Source organism: Thunnus thynnus, chromosome 3 (genome assembly GCF_963924715.1).
Source record: "Thunnus thynnus chromosome 3, fThuThy2.1, whole genome shotgun sequence".
Taxonomy (NCBI): Eukaryota; Metazoa; Chordata; class Actinopteri; order Scombriformes; family Scombridae; genus Thunnus; species Thunnus thynnus.
In genome coordinates, this window is record NC_089519.1 from 24,244,961 (window position 1) to 24,266,450 (window position 21,490).

At 38.8% G+C, this 21,490-nt stretch overlaps 1 protein-coding gene across 1 annotated transcript; it reads right to left on the bottom strand.

Annotated features, from left to right (window-relative positions):
- Nucleotides 1–1,139: 1,139 nt before the first annotated feature.
- On the bottom strand, nucleotides 1,140–20,286 carry rnf150a (ring finger protein 150a). The gene is made up of 7 exons (XM_067584917.1): nucleotides 19,525–20,286; nucleotides 12,185–12,435; nucleotides 10,883–10,954; nucleotides 10,628–10,710; nucleotides 10,367–10,463; nucleotides 10,047–10,257; nucleotides 1,140–5,987 (listed from the first exon to the last, which is right to left on the bottom strand). The coding sequence occupies exons 1-7, from the start codon at nucleotides 19,976–19,978 to the stop codon at nucleotides 5,869–5,871; spliced, it is 1,287 nt and encodes a 428-aa protein (XP_067441018.1). The 5' UTR covers nucleotides 19,979–20,286; the 3' UTR covers nucleotides 1,140–5,868.
- Nucleotides 20,287–21,490: the final 1,204 nt, after the last annotated feature.

The window sequence follows — 21,490 nt, forward strand, 5'->3', positions numbered from 1 at the left end:
GAATAACAAACATGGGTGGAAAAACAAACAAAAAAGGATGCACATTATGAAGTGAAACAACAGACAGCACTTCACAGACTTCAGTCTTGAAGTGCTGTCTGGCTAAACTTTCAACATTTCAGCATGAATACACAGACTATGTTCACAAATGAATTTGCGTTACCCCTTGCATCAATTAAAACTTTACAGATTATGTGACTAAACTTGGGTCATAGAAGGGTCCTGACTGGTTGAGGAGAAGGAAGTCACAGTTCTGGTCCGGATACTGGATATACTCCATAAGAATACATTTTAGAGGTGAACAAATGTAGCCAGAAAATATTAAAAACACACCCTTACTTCAATGTGTTATCTCAGGATCACAACAAAACAAAGTCTCAATATGACTTGCTAGCTTAGTAAGTCAGAATAAATGCATGTACACACGTGAAACTGTTTGCCGCAGCAGCTTTAAGCTGCTATGTTAGCAGGCAGCTATATATCTAGGTCAGTGTTTTTCAATCCTGGTCCTGGGGCAGCCCTGCTCTGCATATTTTAGATGTTTCCCTGTTTCAACACGCCTCACTCAAATCATCAGCTTGTCATCAAGTTCTGCAGGAGCTTGATGACAACCCATTCACAGGGCAGGACCAGGATTGAAAAACACTGATTTAAGTCATTACAAATGGCAAAAACATGAAACACAAGTTGTGCCACATTACTAGTCATGTTAAAAGGAGTTAACGTTGTCTGAAGAAAAGATAACTTTGGACTCATTTAAAAACAGTCACAGTGTGCTCATCTTGTCCTCAGCTGTTGTGTCTGATGGTGGACAAGCTGTTACAGATGCAGGAGTCATATGACATGCTATGATTTGGCAGCATGGAAGTGGCAGGGCTGAGTATTTGTAGAGGTCGTGATTATGGAACGAGTAGCAGCTGGTGGGGCTCTGCTCTGACTCTAGCACACCTGTCCCTACTCGCACTATCACACACACACACACACACACACAAGGAGAGAGAGTGAGCGCTGGGAGAGTGGCAGCAGGTTAGGGAGACACAGGATAGGAAGTAGAGGGCGTGGCAGGTAACGTCGCAGGAGCAGATGACACACATGCTTTTTAACTGAGCTTTTAAATAAAACAAACAGGTTTATCAAAGTTGAAAAAACCTGATTCAAATTTATTATAAGTCACAATCATAGACATTCCTACACGTGCATCATGGTACAAGAAAAGGACAGCGGCACTCCTAATCATACAATTCTTTTATATTACAAAATAGCAATGCTGATATTTCTGCTGGGTATAGTGTGCAATATATTGATACTCCCCCCACCTCACATACACAACAGTACAGATAAAAGATCACAAGAACATTATACAATAAGCAACACGTGGGTCATGTGCCATGTTCAATACTGTAGCCCTCATTCTTAAAAGCTGTACATAAAAAAAGACTTTCTCAAGCCGTTCCCCATCCGCTGGAGGGATAAAGTGCAATATAGGAAGGTTTACACAACCAGAAGAAAACAAATGTGACAAAGAGAACAAAAAGAAATGGATGAAAGCCTTGATTAACTACCTATGATAAAACTATGTTGGGTAACGCTTTATTCTACAGGTGTGTGATTTCTAAATCATTTCTTAATATTTTCTAAGAAGAATTCCTGAATCTACATAATTTGGTACTATAAGCAAAAATAGAGAACATGTTCAAGTGGTACATTCATTTCTATCTGAATGAACTACTAGAGTAACCTAAATAGTTTATAGTAAGTTCACAGGTGTCAGCTGAACATGCAAAAATGTCACATTTGTTTACAAGGCAATTCAATCGTCTTTTTTTGTTCTTCTTATTTATGCACTGTAGCAAACTACAGTACCATGTTTTTTACTGTGACATTATTTATTGGTGGATGTGTACTGTAGTGCTTTGCGCATATTAATTATGCTGTGTATTTAATAAGATATATCATTTTAATCAACAACTGAGTTTGTTTTCTGTTGTCCAATGAGCACTGTCCCTGTCAGATAAACTAATAAAATAAATGAATGAATGAATTAAAAAGAAAACAAATACGGAGAAAAAGTTTCCAATAATAAATAATTGTTTACTTGTGTTCAGATTGAGTTTTTTTAAGGACATTCATATTCTTATAATAGCACCAAATTGCATAGTTCTTTCTTAGAAACACATAAAATAAAGTGTTACCCAGTGTTGCAGGTACAAGTAGAGACAACAATCTATTACTTCATAAGTACATTGAATATCATATATTTTATGTCTTTTGTGTAAATTACCATTGAATTCTATTTATTCCTGTAAGATAGTTCCTATTGAAATGACTGTGTTCAAACACTGTAAACAGGCAAAACTGAGAAGACAACCTTATATCTTGGTCACATTTTTAAGTTGCTCAGTAAAAAGAAGGCCTTAAATAAACTTCACACACAAACACACGTCCAATTAGGCAGTACAGCCAGAATCAAGTGATCTGTTTGCTGAAAATTGATGTGCTTTGCGTTATCTTGTCGCTATGGTAACCAAACAAATGGTCAGATGGAGATAAGAGTGTTGGTTATATTTGTGTGTAAGTGTGAGAGGGAGTCAGGATGACAGAAGAAGACCCCAGAATTCAAAGTGTGGACACGAGAGAATGAGGAACAAGATGAAGAGAGCAAGAGAAATCAAAGCTGTTGGGTGTTTCTGGGTTATCGCACGTGCTGTGCCGTCTCATCCATGTGAGCTGTTCTAAAATACAGAGGCTTAAAGGTCCTGAATCTGCATTCATTTCAGGCTGGCAAGAATCAAATCCTTTCTCCACTTTCATATTCAAAAGCTAGAGAGGTAAACAATGCTCGAAAAGCAACAGGCTTTCTATAAAACCAGCTACTACCACCACATTGTCTAACAGATAGTATATGAAAATGTACATTCATTAATGTTTCCGTGCTGCTACCACACATTTCAGTCATGTTACAATTGTAGGTTACCTGTAGAAGTGGTCAGTGTGTAGTTGAATAAGTGAGGTAATGTGTAAAACTGTTAAGCTTTTCCCTGGGAAATTACTGCAACTGAAGACAGTATTTCACACTGAAACACTGCCGTCAGAACCAAAATATTCTTACTTTAGCTATAAAGCTGCTACAGCCAAGAACAAATTCTCACAACACGCTTAAAGACATAAAAACTACAATGTGGGCACACTGTAATTTGCCACAGCTTCCATGAAACATTGAAACATTTGCCCGTACATTCGATGATCATTCAATGAGTGACCCAAACAGAGGAGTTTGGACATGTGCACGTTACATAACCAAGTCCCAGGTGGCTGCAGGACATAATGGAAACAGTGACTGAGAGAAAACCCAGTTAAATTCCACTGGCTTCATCGATCCAGTCAGCGGGTCTGTGCTTTTTTTTTTGGTATGCAAGTCTGCAGGAATGTGAGAGGAGACTGATTCAAATGAGTGTTAGATCCTGCAAGATCACGTTACTGAAAAGGTAATCTAGAGGTGATTGACAGGACTACAATACGATAGTAAAAGGAAACATAAAAGAACTGTAACAGATTATGAATATGAATTAACAGTCAGCATTACTATGGAGGTCTAAGAGTGTGTCCACACAAAGCTAGCTAAATTTGAAAATGCATCTTTATTTATCTGTTGTGGTCTTGACCCAGAGACAGAGCTGCAGCTGCAAGATCCACTTTCTCTGATGTAGATGCTAAGTGTGATAAAATGCTATGTGCTAGCTTAGTTACTTACCATTTTATAGTTAACAGTGCTGTTCTTGCTGGTGGTGATTAAGGTTTGATGATGTTAAATTAAAAACGTACATAAAGTTAAGCAGAAACTAAAATGCTAATCAAAATGAAAGGATTTTTATGACTCAAACTATTTCCGAAATAACAAATCTGTCGGTCAACTTCACGTTACATTTTCTACATTTGATTTATAGTTGAAAGCTATTAAACTTGTGTGATAACCTTCTTTGTTCTTGGGCTTTTAAGTAAGGTAACTAATCGTTAATCTTCTGCGGGTGCTGCTCGCTTTATAAAAAACAGAAATGGCTTAAATGTCAATGTAGCTGATCACACAATAAAGGTGTTGTTATTTACCCGGATTAATGTTTATCAGGTGAATCTGAATCATAAAATTGTGCTTTGATTTCAGCGCAGCAGTGCAGGAATTACTGTTTGCCTGATTAACAGGAAGCATTTATGCTGAACATGTTCTGATTGTTCAGGTGTTTTAATGGGGACAGAGATCTTCTACAAAAAAGAACCCTGAAAACAACTGGATGCATGCATTTTCAAAATTAGCAGGCTTAGTGTGGATGTAGTCAAAACCAAACTTCTCAATTCCTCTACAACTGTAAACATGTATGCCCCTTTTTCATTATCTTAAAAAAAAAAAAAAAAAAAAAAAATCAAGCTTTTCATGCCATTTAATACACCATGCTTTGAACATCAAATTCCTGAAATTAAAACCCTGACCATTTCCAACGCATCTCATTTGTATCCTTTTACACCAAAACGCAGTCACACAATCTTTCAACGGATGTAAGCTATCCAATTCTGTCTCCCTGTATTTTATAGGTTTCATATCATGCACAGATTCTAGTCTGTTTGACAGCCAAGGAAATCAGTGCACATGAAAAGAAAAACGTTAACAATACTACTGATAAGCTTGGCACAGAAGATTTGTTGACATATTTATATTGGCTGGCTTGACAAGTTTGGGTAATCCGTCTACAATATGTACTGTACACTCTGCCAGAATGTGGCAGTGACAACTTGATTTGCCAGCTGTATTTAACAGCAGTGAGTACATACAGTAAATTACCCTCCTGACAGCGGGGCGTGATCACTCGCACGTGCTGTGAAAACTTGTTAATCAGCAGCAGTTTTAAAAGGGCAATGGGTGACATCACTTCAAAATGCTTGTGGCAAGCTACGATTGTCATACGTGAGGGCAGAAATATTTAGCTTGTGTTTGGTTATTTCCTCTCCACAACAGGAATATATAGTTGGTAAAGTTAAAAATGAAGATCTCACAAAATAGTGACAGGAACATTTACATATAGAAAGTCATAAATTGTGCATACATATTCCAACTCCGCAATGTCACTTGACCACATGAACTTAAAGAACTAAGCTTAATAATTTCAAGGATAACAAGTCTAAAGTAGGAAAACTGCTGGCGGGAACTGTTAGGGGCTTGGGAAAAAAATCTTCTTTAGGCTCTATACGTGCTATGTATCCATGTCATATCAGTACAGCTTACTTCTAAAATATTTTGGCAGTGATCTTGTACCAAGAAATCAAACCATTTGCACATATATAATTAAACTTTAATCTGGCATTAAGGAGGCCCTGTTATCTCCATCCCCTTATTGTGTCCAGCAGCAGTTTTGGGCTCCCGAAGTGAAGAAACACATATTTTGCCATCTCAGTACTTGGAAGGGCTCAAAAATCGCCGCAGCAGTTACTGTATATAGATTAAAGGATGTGAAACAGATTACGTGGACAAAAATTTGGGCCGCCACAATGTGAGAGCTGTGGTTGGCTGTCTGGTTGCCATGTGAGAGCTGTGATTGGCTGTCTGGCCATGGCAGTCAAACCAATTAGATGGTGAAGTGTGACTGCAAGACAATGAGCAAGCAACATGTCCACAGATGCAGGGACAGATCTGTTTTTCAGTCAGTAAAGACAGAAGGGGATGTTTTTATGCTGCTATGGGTCATATTGCTCATGAGCCCATCTTCTATGAAGTCACTTCCTCCAGCGGCCGAAGACAAGGTGAGTCTTTGGGCACCCTAGTCATGTGGTTCTGCTTCAATCCTCCTTTTCCTGGTGACTTTTTATTTGGCTCCAATTGGCTCAGGATTTGGCCTCATCACATTCCTGCTCCGTGGACAGGTCAACTTCGGACATGCCTACCTCGCCAGTCATGATGAGAGACGTGTCTGATTCACTGCTGAGCGGCAGCTGGTGCTCACCTGAGGGAGTGAGGGAGGTAACTCATTAATATTTAACCAGTCACTGTAGGATCCAAGTTATAATTAGTTAGTTGTCCTTATACCAATGACCTTGAACAGGAAAAACATTCTGTTCTGTTTTCATATTCAATTCAATTCAATCATTCATACTCTCCATTCTGGCCATGAAACAATACACTGTGGGTGATGGGGTCACAAAATTCACAGTCCTCGTTTTGGTAGATAAAATGAAGCTAATTTAATGATTCAGCAGTCTGTGTTATACAAACTAACTGGGTAATTTCTAAAATTACAGATTTTTGTACATTTCTGTATTAAGGGGTTGTTATTCTCTGTCAGACGTGCTTGCCTGATGGTTGAATCTCTTCAGAAACCTCCTCCCCCAAACATTTCCGAGGTCGGATTAAGGAGGACCTTTTCTGTGACTTTCCGAAACAGACAATCCAACATTCACATCCACTTCACGCTGAGATTGGGCAGCTGTGCGTGGTGAGAAAGTGGTCACGGTTTTAACTCTCTAGCTCTCTCTTTACATTACTGACATAACCATTTCAGTCACTTTTAACGTGAACAGCCGAGTGCAACACTATGAATGTCTTCCAGGAGAGACTGTTGAAAAACGTGGTGTTATCCCCATATTTTAATGATATCATGTTTCCACCCTCTCTATGACGGCCCGATTTTTCACTCTGCCTTCGAGTGTAAACGTTCAAAATAACTGTAAAAACTTTTGATTTCTGATGTGGTTGGACAGCACGTGGTATGAACCAGTTCTGATCGATCATAAACCAACCCTTACTGCCCCTCTGTCACAGCTCAACGGGTAAACAGTCAGAGGAAACCATAGATGGACTGTGTTTGGCTAAATGAAGGTGTCAGTACAGTATGCTTGAAACCCCAGACAGTCACACCCACTTCATTCAGCAATTGGTCAAGTGTGTGGAGGTCAGAAAGTAAGTAAGCAGGGTTTGAACTTTTCAAGTTCTTTGTTTTTAATTTTTCAAACAATTACTTCTGTCACTTTGAGTGCAATACCATGAATACCTTTGAGGTGAAACTGTCCCGAGGGGTGCACCGTTATCACTGTTGCACCATATTTAAATGATTATCGTGTCTCACCCCTCCTTTGATGGCGGCTTTTCCTCGCCTCCTAACACTTTTGCCTTTTGAACTTGTTCATTTTAAGAATACTGACACCTTTATGCAGCTGAATCCTCACATTAGCTTCAACTAAACTTCATCTTTTACATGAAATGAAGACTGCAGATTTTGTCCTCCATATCATAGATTGGAGTTGTACTAGGAAGAGATCTTTTAACAGCCTTTATGCACAGGAGGAATACTCACAGTGATCAGTAACTCTTTCAATATATATATAAGTATGTTAAGTATAGTCTTAAGAGAAATTTGAACCTGTAATTTATTGTCCATTAGAGTTCTGCCAACCCACAAGAAAGGACTAAGCAAACAACAAGAACTAAGCACATTCCAGCAACAAATCAGGTTTTTTCCAGACCCTGACTGCAGCACACACCCAATAGCTGGCTGACTCTGGGAAGACTGATAGCAGTAATATCATTACCGACAGCGCTCATTATTCAGACTAAAGACGCAATTCAACCGGCATTCCATCACAGCCAACCCACAGCAGCAGAAATCATGCCAGATCTGCCTGTTCATCTCATGCTAACTGCCTGTCAGTGTCACCGTCTCGGTTAGCTCATTAGTGCTGCGACATACGACAGATTGCCTCCAATTTACATTCAAATTAGTCTCGAGAACAATACAAGCTTGTGGTGAGCTGATCTACTGCTTGTCAAACACATAAACGTAAACCTGGCTCTTTGTGCTAGCAGCTGTGGAGCACCTTGTAGAAGAGTACTTGTAAGGCAAAGTGGAAAGTCATTTACCATAATGATGTAGCATTTGCATTTTTAAAAAATGGTTTATTATTAGAAGATAGGTTCACAATTTTTCAGGTCTGTCCTAAAACAATAGTCAGGTGCCCAAGCGAACATTTGCATATGTTTTTCTTGCTGTGATCATTCCTCCTGTTCATACTGAACAAAGCAAACAGTACACCAGCACTCACAGATCAATAGTCTTCTTATTTATTCTAAGCAGAGACAAATGTGTTTCAGCTAGAAGCCATCATCAGCGTAATCAAAACAGCAGAAATGGCAATTTATATAAAAACAGTTGAGGTTCAAATACCAACAGCTGTGTGCACTGCTACTTTTCACTCTATCCTGTTTGTACTGACCATTAAGAGATCCCTTCATAATGCACTTTAAATGTAAGTGATGGGTGACAAAAAATATATTTAAAAGTTTCTTTAAAGCTAAAATGAGACTTCAGCTGTCCAAATTAGTCAAATCAATTCAATATCTTTCAAAGTTACTGTTTTTTCATGTTAAATTTCCTCTTTTTGTTGTGATCTTTCCACTGCAGCTGAATAGGAAAACTGTCTGTAGAAACACAAAGAGGGATTTTTTTTTTTTTTTTACAAAAAACACTGTAACTGTGGAATGGTATCCATTTTATTTGAATATCTCAGACAGCTGAAACCTCATATTAATTTCACTTCAGAAAAAACCTAAATACATTTTTGCTCAAAACGAAGACTGTGGATTTTGTCCCCTTCACTTACATTGTCGGCACATTTGGGGGGAGGGGTCTCCTAATGGTCAGTATCAACAGGAGAAATGATTGCCACAAGCAAAACCTGTTTCAATGTTCATACGGGGACCTGACTATTGTTTTAAGAGACTTGAAAAGATTGTGAACCTGCCCTTTAAGTAAATTCTGGACTTATTTAGCTTCCAAGTAGTGCAAAATCACATGAAATAATATGGAAGAGGTACACATGATATCGTAGCTTAAACTTATTACTTTGGGTTATAAAATTGAAAGAAGAGGTGATACAAGTGTAACCAAAAACAAGTGTCTCCATAAAAATAAAATAAAAACAAGCAAATCAAACTCATCTTAACTGAACTCAACAAACTTAGGATGCAAGCTCACGTGCACACAGCTACACAGACATCCTCTCATTTCTTTCTCTTCTCTGAAACCAACAACTCTCCCCCTTAAATAGGCCCTCCAATCTCTGCTTTATGTGTTCTGTGGGAATATAAATTTGATTCTTGTATTAAATCTGCCTGCAGCTAGGGGTAAGTTTTGCCAGTTTTACTGTAGTTAAATGTTTCGAGTTGTTCTTTTATGTAAAAGGGTTTAAGCTAACCAAGTGAGTGATTTAGTTTCTATTCTGTATTATTTCCTGTACACCCACATGTGTACACAGTCTAAAATAAAGATTAATTGCTAGAGTTACATGTATATTCATGTGCATTCTTATCAATGATCCACAGCAAATGCGATATAACTAACCCGCCACTCTAGATGAAAATAAGAAGCCCACACAATAATAATCTTTTGAGTAAAAATACAATATTCTACTCCAAGCTCTGTCTTGGACAATTATTTTGTCTTTGGAGGATAAGTGGCCCAAAAACACACACGTGAGCATGTGCATGAACTCACAGACATTAACACAAACTAAGTGCTGATAGCTTGCAGGTGTAATAGTTGTTAGTTAAAGCAAACAGCCCTTAGGTGTTTGTATAAAGTAGAACATATTTTAATGCACTACTGAGTACTCTGTTCTCTTTTAACTTTTAGCTTGTGACTTTCTGGGAAAGGAGGACTATTCTTTCCCTCCTGCATTGCCCAAGAGGATTTGAAGTGGGGAGCACTGACCAGGTGGCCACTGGCCTGGTTTAAGCCTCAGAATAAAACATTCAACCCTGAAAGCAGAATAAAACCAGAACAAGCTTGCTGTTAGAAAACTAGTTTCCTCTGGCAAAGACACGTTTCTTTTTGCATAATTTTAGTGTCTGAAACAGTAGAGATAGACATCAGAGAGCATGTGGTGCTCATTTTGACTGAATTAAGATTGAACATCCCAACTTCCAAATTTAGCTGTTTGTCAGAAATCCCTCCTCACTGCCTGCTGTCATTTTATTAACTGTATTTTAAATATATGACGTCTGGACTTACTGCTGGCAATCATGCGGCTTTCCCCTGCCTGAGCTTCTGTGTCTGCATCAGGATGGAGCAGCTGCAGGCCTATCACCCTTCCGGCTGGATCCAGCACCACCGAGCTCTCGTTCACTGTGATTTCGCTGGCGCCGCTGATGGGGTTGGTGGGTTGACCCCCGACAGTTGCCTCGTAGTCTGGAGGATTCTCATCGGAGCAGTCTGCGTTGAGCTGGATGAACACACCACACACATCATTTCTATGTTTTGCACTTGAGAGTGAGATTAGATATTTATATATGTGGGTATGAGTTTGCAAAAATAAGTCAAAAGGAACTTACTGGGATTCCTAAAGCTTTGAGGATGTTCATTTTACACATGGGACACGTCCGGTGGTCTTGTAGCCACGGGTCTACGCAGTGCTTGTGGAAGACATGCCTGACCAAAGAAGACGGCAGAAAACAAATGATTCATTTTAAACACAAATAATCATGATGTTACAATGCAGAGAAAAATGAAAGATCTAGCATGTACATCATATAGTATGTACATGCAGTTTTTTCCTACTTATGTACATCAGTGATCAATCAAGCAAGCCTTACCTGCACGGTAATATCCTTACAACATCATTCGGCTTATAACCTTCAATGCACACTGCACAGTTGTCGAAGTCTGACTCCGTCTCCTACAACACAAAGCAAAAGCAAGAAAGAATTAAAAGATTAAAGTAAATCTATGTTAAAATTATTATTTTCATGAATTCATGTATATTTTGGATCTTACTGTGTAGCTAAACATACTTTATGTTACTTTAAATTAACATTACATATACTGTTTTTAGTGTGGGGCACATTCACCTTGTCTCCCTTCTTAATGGTGCGTACTTGAAGCTTGCTGATGGCCTTTTTGGCAGCGTCTCCCAAACGTCTCTGCAAAACATTAAAAAAAAATCTTACTTTATTACTGACAGTCAGTGGCCAAACGCCAGCCAATGACACAGCAGTATGCAGGTATCTCACTGATCCATCAATATAAAGCTGACAAGTTGAAATACTTTCCTCTTTGCTGGATCGCATCACAAGCCCAAATGTTTGTGTGAATGCATCAGTGTGTTTGTGTCGTTTTGTCACTTTTCCCTGTATACACTATAATGTAAGGTAAAAACGTGCTACATAAATAAAATAATCTTGTCCTGCCTTCCTTCTTCACATTTGTTTTATCGGAAATGAATAGAGAGCTTACATCACCTACAGTGGCCTGAGCGAATAGATGAGAGAGGAAAACACCACCACTGAACCACAGTTAGAAAACCAGTGAACCAATGACAGACCGACCACTTCCTCTTAATACAAAGTGACTTTAAAAACAAGAAATAAGGTCATTAGACAAAGTATCCAACTTAAACTACTGATGGTTTTAAAAATGCTGCCAGGATAGGAGAAGTGGCTGCTTTGGCAGTATATACAATAATGAGCTTGAAAATGTGTTTTTTAAGGTATTGATTTGCTGGTAACTTACAGAGTGCCACTTTGAGATTGTGTATGTGCCCATAAAGTCCTGACAGAGACAATAAACTGGGCAAATATACTATAACGTGTGTGAATACAGGGGAGATTTGTGTATTTGTGCAGTAGTAGTTACAGTAGTTATCTATCAAACAAACTGTAATGCTGTAAACGTTCAAAGTCTGTTTCACTTTACTTGGCTGCCTTTGGAAATAAATTGAAAGCAGATTTGCTGCTAAGGGAGAATTCTTTGTCCGACATAAATCAAGATAATTCAAAGTGAAAATACAAACAATGGTTGTCATGGCACCAGCGCCTATTATAACAGGCACGGTGATGTATTATCATTACGGACGTCACAAGAACGTCACAGTCGGCCATTCATAATAAAAAAAGATGGCGAGAGCGAGTATTTGCACTGTCGGCTCAAAGGGCCAGAAGCTGAGCTGGTTGATGGTTCACTGGTTTGCCATGTCTCCGTTCGCCCAGATGTCAGACTAATTCTGGCTTTTCCTTAAAGCCTTACAGGGCCGACACCAGATGGAAAAAAGACATGGATCAATGTTAAGACCACAGCACCACTGCACTGTCAGTATCAAATGTAGACAGATATAAATCAGCACAAACAGTTAAACAACGAGCATACAGTCATACCTGGTTTCGGTCTCGGGCATTAGCGTAGCGGAATCTCTGGATATAGTAGAAGACAAGCCAGGCGAGGGAGATGATCATGAGAACGATGAAGGAGATGGAGACAAACACTACCGACGTTCTGCTCACATACTTCTGCAGGTTGCGGGTTCCTATAGTGACGTGCAACATGACCACAATGTGCTGATCCAGCAAGGCAACGATCTCCCGACCTTTAGGCTCTGGGATCATGATGGCCACAACATCGCCTGTACCTGGAGATACGACACAGACAGCAGCAATTTAGACATTTAGTGGATGAACCAGGACTGTTGCTGAGTTGTGTGTGTGTGAATTTGGGAGTTTTAATCACCCAAAGAGCAGTTTAAGACAAAAAACATCAAATTAAATAAAAAATATAATGGTAAAAAATGGTAGAAAATGGTAAAAAAAAACAGTCGATCTGTGTTTCTCAGAGCGCCTGATGTCTTGTTTTGCCCCAACCAACAGTCCACAACTTAAAGATATTAAGTTTACTATCATAGAAACCAGAAAATATTCACATTTGAGAAGCTGGAACCAGAGAATTTGGACATTATTCTTAAAATAATGACTCCAAACGATTAACTGATATCAAAACAGTTGGTGATTAATTTAATAGTTGGTAACTAATCGATTAATCGACTAATCTTTGCAGTTTTAGGGCAAACACTTCTAACAATGCAAATATATTTGCCATCAAAAGTTAACTAAACTTACAATATCCTTACCAAACTAATGTCAAAATATGCTTTTTATGCATATTGTCTTAGTTCTTTTATAATTACAGGAATATGCAAGTACATTTAGAAATCGTATCTATTTTTTTTTTTTTTTTTTTACAGAGAAAGTAGTCATCATCCAGCATCACATCACATCCCTGGTGTATTCAGTATGTAATGAATTGTGCTTTAAACCACAGCAGGTGTGAAAACTGGTTCAAACTCGGGTTTATAGGAGGAAACTTGGGCAGGTTGCCGGGAGCTTAGGCAAGAAAGACCAACTAAAGCCTCACTCTCAATGTCAGAGGCCTCCTGCCAGGAGCCATCTGTTGCTTTGCTTGACGGACACAATGAAGGCTTTCTGCATTACAGAGTCACCAGGCATCTATCACCTCCTGCCTCTGAAGGACGACCAGGGGGAATGCCAAATTTATATGATTTGTAGGGGTTACTAGCACTATAGAAAAACTCCCATCAGGGATTTAACAAATACATAAAATATATACTTCTCTGAATATGCTTCTTCTCACACTCTTAGCTAATGCCTCTCAACGGTTCAGTCTCCTAATGTGACATAAAAAAAAAATCTTTGTGCGCTGCTTCTTGAGCTAAAACGCATCAAGCGTGTTATGAAAACAAATAGGCTGCAAATTTATTGCTGCTAGCACATCTGTACCTTTTGAGAGAGTTTTAAAAAACCTCCTGAACTTTTTACACTGTGACATAATAAATAAATAATAAATAATGTTTACCAATCATAGGGCACTATAGGAAAGTAAAGATGGCTCAGTATTAAGAGAAGATAAAATATGGTGAACATTATTGATCTAATGCATCATTATCACGGATACTGTGTGTCGATAGACACTGAATTTGCAGCACAAGAATGCCAAAGATGTGTTTTGAGATCATTTATTGTTGGTATTTCATAGTTTGCCTGCCAGAGCACTCTTAAAAGTTTATTTTTCAGCTGTAAAATATTTTGTAAGTATATATTTCACATTTAAGGGACCCTTATCAAATATTTTTGTTAATGTGGTGGGTGATTTTGTTATTGGATTTTAAAGGCCCTGATGACCCATTTTCTCAATCAGCTTCTTACTGTGAGTGACGGCTTCCTACTTGAACACACATTTTTCTGCTGCAGTGAGAACAGTTTTGGTTATTATACATAGAGATTTCTGTCTGTGCTTCTCTCACTGGTTTGAAGTGGGTGGGACTCAGGTAAAAAAACAAAACAAAAAAAACCCAATTCATGTCACACACACATCCAAACACAATCAAAATGTAGTTACATTTTTTGCAGGGTTGTTTGCTTATGTTGCCAGAATTGTCAATCAAATGCTAGTCAAACTAAGTGTGAACGTTGCATATTTAATTATGAATATTAAATGTTACAGAGAAATACTTAAATATTTAAAACAAAGGTGCTTGGAGCTTTAAAATTGGCTTCTTTCTCAAAAATTCAGTATCACTCAAGCTTCACTGCACAGTTTATTTGAAGTCAACTCAATAGTTTCTAGACACAATAATAAGTCTCTACTCTCAGCTGTAAAGCTCTAGGTTGATATTTCCAGGAACTGCATCAACAGCCTGAGCCACAGTTACATCATATTCCCTCTGCTGCCTGTTTATGGCTCCGGCTGCACGGCTGTCACAGAGGCTCCCTGCGGTGCTTCACTCTCTCTATCAGTCACCGTAAACAGCGGCTTTATTCAATCTGCCATCATCAACAGCTTCTCCTGTGCAGCCTGCCAGATTTACAGCGCTGACAAATCCTCATGCCCTGAACGAAGCTATTTTAACATCATACTCTGAGGTGATACTGTCACCGAAACACTGAGACAGTGTTTTGTGTTTTCCCGAGGAGCTACACTCTTTACGCCCGACACATTTGGTACATTTTCAGGATGTAGCTGCAATGCATTCCTGCTGTCATGCTCATAAATCCCTTTATGTAATCTGCACAGCTGCTACGTTTTATATGACCATGGTCTAGTAGTCAGACCAAAATTATGTCTTTTAAACTGTTTTATTGTCATGCTTATGCAAGGATTAGCATAGGCAGCTGAGCTTCTTGACCATAAATAAAAAAATAAATATTTAAATTCTTCCATAAATACAGTTCAAGAATATGGCTGTACTTTTAATTTAAGTGTATTTGGACAAAAGCAGGATTCTTGAAGACATTTTTAAGTTGACAGTTTGTTATGGTATGGTAAAGAACGCTTCATGTGTACCATCCTCTGCAAAAACAGCCAGATCCAACAAAGGTTTATCCTTGTTTGATGAAGGCTTCTAACTCAAACTGTGTGCATGGTAGAGCTTTTAAAGCAAACCATGCTACAAACAATGAAAGAGAAAACAAAAGCTTGTGTTTGGACAGCAAACAGATGGTAATATGCTGCTGAACACCATGGTGTATACAGACTTGCCTGTCTCTTTGGTATGAAAATTCAAATAAGGTAAGCATTTGGTCGGAAGATGGTTTCACAGTTTTTAAAATCATTTTCTCAGCAGATGCAAAAATATCTTCCCCGACAATCCATATGAATGCTGACAAGACTCCCTGACAACATAAATGTGTGCATGTCAACTGTTTTGTAAGCCTCTTTTTCTGTGTGTTTAACCTCAGATACACACACTCCTCCTGACCATATGGTGTGAAGGGAAATCACTGTAATGCAACAACTGCCTTTATAAATACAAGATAAAGCCACAACATCTAATGTCAAAAGGCAAATAATTTCAAGAATTAAACCCTTGCGCCCAAACTCTGCAGACTTCTAAAAAATTGGCCATGTATGGCCAGCTTCAGTGGAAATAAGGAAAGGCATAATAAGGCATGTAAGATTTCCCTAAGCCTTGACTCTTATCTCCTTCTTCTGTTCACTGTGACGCAGTCAGAGTGGACAAAAATAGCTGCCTCTAAAACAGGAGGGCAATGTCTGAGACTGAGGCTGAACTTGTTAAAAGATCCCTGGTTTCAGACCCACTAGGCCACAATTTGGGGCAAAAAAGCAATAAATACTAAACGGGTAAATTTAGTGTATACCAGCCTGTTCTGTGCTGTGAACTTGATTTATTTAGCAGTCTAGCTTCAGAGTGGGTTAACACTCAAGCACAGATTACCACAGAATTAACTGGTGACCTGTTTATTAACAACCATGTACTACCCTGAACTTGACAGTTATACAAAGTAGGCAACACTGCAGCTTAATCATGCAAAAATATTATACAAAGCTCCAGAGTCTTTGAGTAATTGATTAATTCATTTTATACAACTCAACCTAAAAGGGCCTCAAAGTCTGAAAGTCCCTCCAGGCCGACATGTTGGGATAAAGTTTGCTTTTTCAGAATGGGTCAACACACATTATCTGAGGTCTGACACTGTTCAGCTTTGATAGGAAAGGGTTAAATTAAGACAGGGCTGAGAGGTTTGTGGCTCTGGCAACTGTGGATTTTACAGCCCAGCTGTGTTGGCTCTGGACAGAGAAGAAGTGCTCCATTCTTTACTTGACAGCCTTACATTCAGTCTAAACATTAAGACCGTTCCCTTTGTCACTGCACTCTGTCAGACTGCGTTACCTTCCTCCTCTCTAACAGCGCTGTCATCACACCTCTCCTGGCTGTCTTCTCTGTCTCATAAAGCATCTCGGTTTATATTTATGTCACGGCTGGAAGCAGGGCAGGTCTTTGAAATAGCTTGGCGCTGTTCATCTTTTGCTGCTGCAAGTAACCCAGCGATGTGCACTGGAGATGTTGTTTGATACAGAGGAACAGAGGAATAATGTATGTTCAGTGGACAAATATTGCAGATATCAATGAGGACATGCTGGCAGACTCTTTATTTGAATGAAATAGCAAAACATGAATGGAAAAATATTCCATAACAAGTGAAAGTCCTGCGATCCATCTAGGCCAGTCATTAATGAATCCAGCCCTAAAGTTCTACAAGTTTTTTTTTTTTTTTTTATTTAACCAGGTGATTAATCCCAGGTATACTACACAAAAAAACAACAGAATACTATGAAAATGGTACTTTAAACTTTGCTGTGAAATGTCTGTCATTGAATCTGAGCTGCAGAGGCTTTACATAGAATTAAATGATCTGCTTATCTTGACAAGCGCCTGTGATAAAGCACAAATGGACGTCTCTTCTGAACAGCTTCTGGGTGAAAACAAGTCACAGTCACTTGACTTTTCTGTCATCAGCTGTTGTTTGCTTTTTGTTTGAACATCTGTTTCTGTGCAGATCCTTTTGTCAAACAGCAGTCAGGCATTGTGCTGTTGTCCAGCACAGGCGTGTTGGTCAGCCACACCTTTATGAAAACTAGCAACATGCTGAGGACACATTTCCAATGGAAATCCTAGTTAAATGTAAAAAAAGGCTCGACTCAACGCTACTGTACGGTAGAAGGTCTAAAAGTAAAAGATAACTTTATGTCTTACAAGTAATACATTGTTTTAGTTAAAAAATAGAAATGAGACTATTAAACTAAAAAAATGTTTTAAAGTTTTGAATAAAAAGGTTAATCCTAATTCTTGGACACCGATAAATTTATAAGAAAATGCAAGGTAGTGCATCTATGATAACCTGCTGTTATGCAATGCAGAAGCAGCATTCAAACATAAAGAGCACATAAACGAGAACTGATTGTCTACGAGCTCCAGGAACAGCAAACCAAAAGAAAAATTCTCAATGAAGATCAATAAGGCATCACATCATTCATAAAAACACAAGTAGGGTTTGTGGAAAATAATTATTTTTACTCGACACCTTTTTCCTCTTTGCAATGGAGATGTGAGTGTTTACACAGTCAGTGTATCCTTCTATCTCAACAGCCCCTATAATTCATTCAGGAATCTTCTCTGCGACTTAATGCTATCTCTTTGAAAAGCCTTTCGTTAAAGTAAACCCCCCTCTGTCTTTGTCTAAGATGAACTTTAAATAGGATTTCTACATTTAGCAAGTAAATTTGGGCTGTAGTTTTGTTTATGATTTGCATATTTTTATGTACTAGTAAAGACATCAAAAAGTTGTCATAAACAGGTAGTAGGCAACGTACTGTTCTCGATGCTACTTAAACAGCAAGCGCTTGTCTAATTATATATGCAGCAGCCTGCACTGCCTCTGGTAAACAAGTGGGGAATGTGACTCTGCTGAAAAGAACCTGATAGTCTGGAGTTTGTGTTTTTAAGGACGTTTTGCATGGATTTGTTAAAGGCGTGTTGAGTGTGCTGTTTATACACTGTTTATTTACATGTTTTGTCTCCGAAATGGGTGTTTTCAGCAGCAGATTGATAAGCGCCGTTGTTGTTCCTCAGCTTTGTCTTGAGGATTTACCTGCGAGTCTGCAGCCTGTGCTTGTCCACAACATTTTAAATTGTGTGTTTATCTACTGCCACTGGTTCCTTTCTTGACTCATGAAATAATATTTGTGAAGGAGACGTGTGAGATTGTAAAGGGAGACTCTCGTCTTCACAGAGACTATCCTCAACAAATTGATATACATGCTGGCCATTTGTGTGTTTCTTGGCACATCATGAAAAGTATTTCAATGTTCACATATATACACAACTATTTTACAAAACAATATAATGAGTAGCCATTAATGCTTTTAAAAGTAATTTCCCCATAATGTTGGAACAGTTAAGTAATTTGTGCTCATCTTCTTCAATGATTGAGAACTTTAGGAAACAGTTTATTGCTTTTAGAGCTGCAACGATTAGTCGATTAATTGATTAGTCAATCAACAGAAAATTAATCTGCAACTAGTCTGGCAATTAACTTATCGTTTTAGTCATTTTTTAAGCAAAAAAGCCAACAATTTGCTGTTTGCAGCTTCTCAGATGTGATTATCTGAAGCTTTTCTTGGTCATACATGATAGTAAACTGAGTATCTTTGGATTTTGGACTGTTGATCAAACAAAATAAGACATCTGAAGACGTAAACATGAACTTTCTGGGCAATTTTCACTATTTTCTGGCGTTTTATTGGCAAAACTATTAATCGATGGTGAAAATAATCATCTCTTGCCGTCCTATTTGCTTTGTAATTAATCATTACAGGAATATAGTTGCAGTGTGTTGGACAACTGCACAGTTAAAACAGGCAAACTCCACCAGTGAAAACTAGACACATGGAAGAACTGCAATAAAATGAAAAATAATACCAGTTACCAGTAATGTTACCGGTAACTTGGAAAATTGACATTGACAAACTTCAGCAAGACCAACAGCAAATCCTGCAGCCAGTTTGCTACTTCAGCAGATCTCTAGCAGCGGATATCAGTCCATTTGCTCGGGGAGTCAGTGCACTGCAAGTCATCTACTCTAACAATTGATTATTTTGCTGATTACACGCTGAAGAAGAGCTCTGGGGCTTCAGCTTGGGGATGAAAACCATTAATCTTGGCCAGAGGTGCTCAACACTTAAGAAGCAAGTAATTAGTGACACTTGTTCTCAGACCTCCACGATACTAGACACCTGTAGTAGGAGGATGCTTGCTGCAAGAGTAAACGGTTTTGATAAATGTCAGGACAGGAATAAAGACTGTAAAAAGAGGACTTGCCTTGCATGTTGACAGGCTGTTTCTTACCTGGATGGGGCATTGTTATGGTGTCGTTGGCACCGCTGGAGCCCACATTGTATATAAGAACTGCAGAGGCGTTGAGGTTTGCAGCGTTACGGATCTTCTCTCTGTACGTACAATTCCCCGCAGCCACTAACGCCACCCAGGCGGTGTTGGGAGAGACAGCGGGGAACCGGACAGCCGGGTCGCACACCTGTCTGTCCTGCAAGAGGGACGGAACCAGGACCAGTCCTCTGGCTTCCTTCTTGGGAGAGTGCTCACCATACCGACCGCACTCGGTTTTCTCTGTCTTGACCTCCGAGGTAACGGGGTCCAGATAGGTGATGTTGACGAAAGCCGTGTACCACTCCTCCTTCTCTGCAACCGTGAAGTCCAGGCACAGCAAGTGCACGAAACAGAACGACAGCAGCCACGTCGAGAGAGCCAGACTGCGGCAAGCACGGATGAGGGACGGTGCCATTGTGCGGGTTGGCTCGGGGATGGATGACGAGCTCCGGGTCTCCTCCTCACTGGAGAGCTCGCTCCTTTCTCGTTAAAGGAGGTTCACTTTAAAAAAAATGCATTCACCTCATTAACGTCACGTCACAAGTCAGAGACAGATACCGACGCTTCAAACAAGGTGCCCAAAAGAGTTTGTGCACTACGTGCCGAAGTCCACTACACACCACCACCTGCAGGAAGAGAAGACGGGCCAGTGTTGTTGTTCACCGTCAGCTGTTTCCAGTCGGCGCTCAGGATTGGCTCACCGCTCATCGACACGTGACCTGGGCGTGGGCAAAGGTGCCAGTGACGCCCCATGGCACGTGGAGCAGCTGTCATAAATCACGTAAATCCAAATAAATAAATATATAAATCGTGTAAACCAGTGCCTCAGACTAACATAAAAAAATAACAATGAAAATTGAAGTTAAACACACACACACACACACACACACACACAAAACAATAATATTCACGTGAACTTTACAGTTTTTACATGCATTTTTAAAGCATTTTGTTTATTATAATATACGATATGTGTAATAAAACTGTAGGATTTTTTCTTTGTTTCTTTGTGCGTCAGAAGCAAGAAAGAAATAGATTTTATTGGGTAAATTGGCCGACATGGACGCTGGGGTGTGTCACTGGAATAATTATGGACTTTGACAATGTTTAATTATAGTTTGTTAATAAACTGCTACATTTCAAAAAGCCATTATGAATCATGGATTAAATCTGTATGTAAATGATGCGTTAATAAACAAACTCAAACTAAAATAATAATAAAAAGATTGTTACATCCGTGAGATAAAACTTCTACTGCTGTCTTCTGTCTTATTTTTTAGTTAATCCGTTCATTTTAAAAAATCACTTTTTGAAAGGCTTCATTTTGACTTTTTCGTACTCCACCATATTGTACATTGTACATTTTTTGTGTGTACATGTATTTTGTCTTTTCCATTTTGACTTCATGACAAATCTGATGAATTTGTGTGCAGTGTTTTTTGTTTGCAGCATTTTTTTAAAAATTTATGTACAGTGAAATGAGTTGTCCAAACCACTGTCAGTAATAGTGCTCAGATATGGGGACAAATGTGTAGTTATTAATAGATACAATAGATACAATCACAATTGTTACGTTTAAGAAAACATTTATAGACTAAAATTAGGATGAAATCCTCAGCACGGAGGGCATTTCCCTCCTTGCTAAATTTCCATTAAATGACCTTTCCTGGGGTGAACAAATCAAACCATTTATTAATGATTTGAGAAAGTAATATCCTGTTATTTATATAAAGAGGAAGACTGTTTGGGTTGCTAGGTTGTGAGAGAACGTTTAATTAGTGGGTCTGCCTGCAGGAGAGGCTCTTTCTCTTTATCTACTCAATTTATTAATGAGGTATTAACATTTATAGCTTACTTGTAACTAGAGAACATAGAAACCTAAAAGGTATTTTATTTAGGTATCATTACCAATCTATAAACAAGGTAA

What these genes read in the sequence shown, in the direction of transcription:
- rnf150a (XM_067584917.1), bottom strand. Translation starts at nt 19,978, where the DNA reads ATGGCACCGTCCCTCATCCGTGCTTGCCGCAGTCTGGCTCTCTCGACG. An exon ending in CCATTAAGAAGGGAGACAAG is followed by an intron (nt 10,711 to 10,882) that starts GTGAATGTGCCC and finishes TTTGTGTTGTAG; the next exon opens with GAGACGGAGTCAGACTTCGA. An exon ending in GTAAGGATATTACCGTGCAG is followed by an intron (nt 10,464 to 10,627) that starts GTAAGGCTTGCT and finishes TTCTTTGGTCAG; the next exon opens with GCATGTCTTCCACAAGCACT.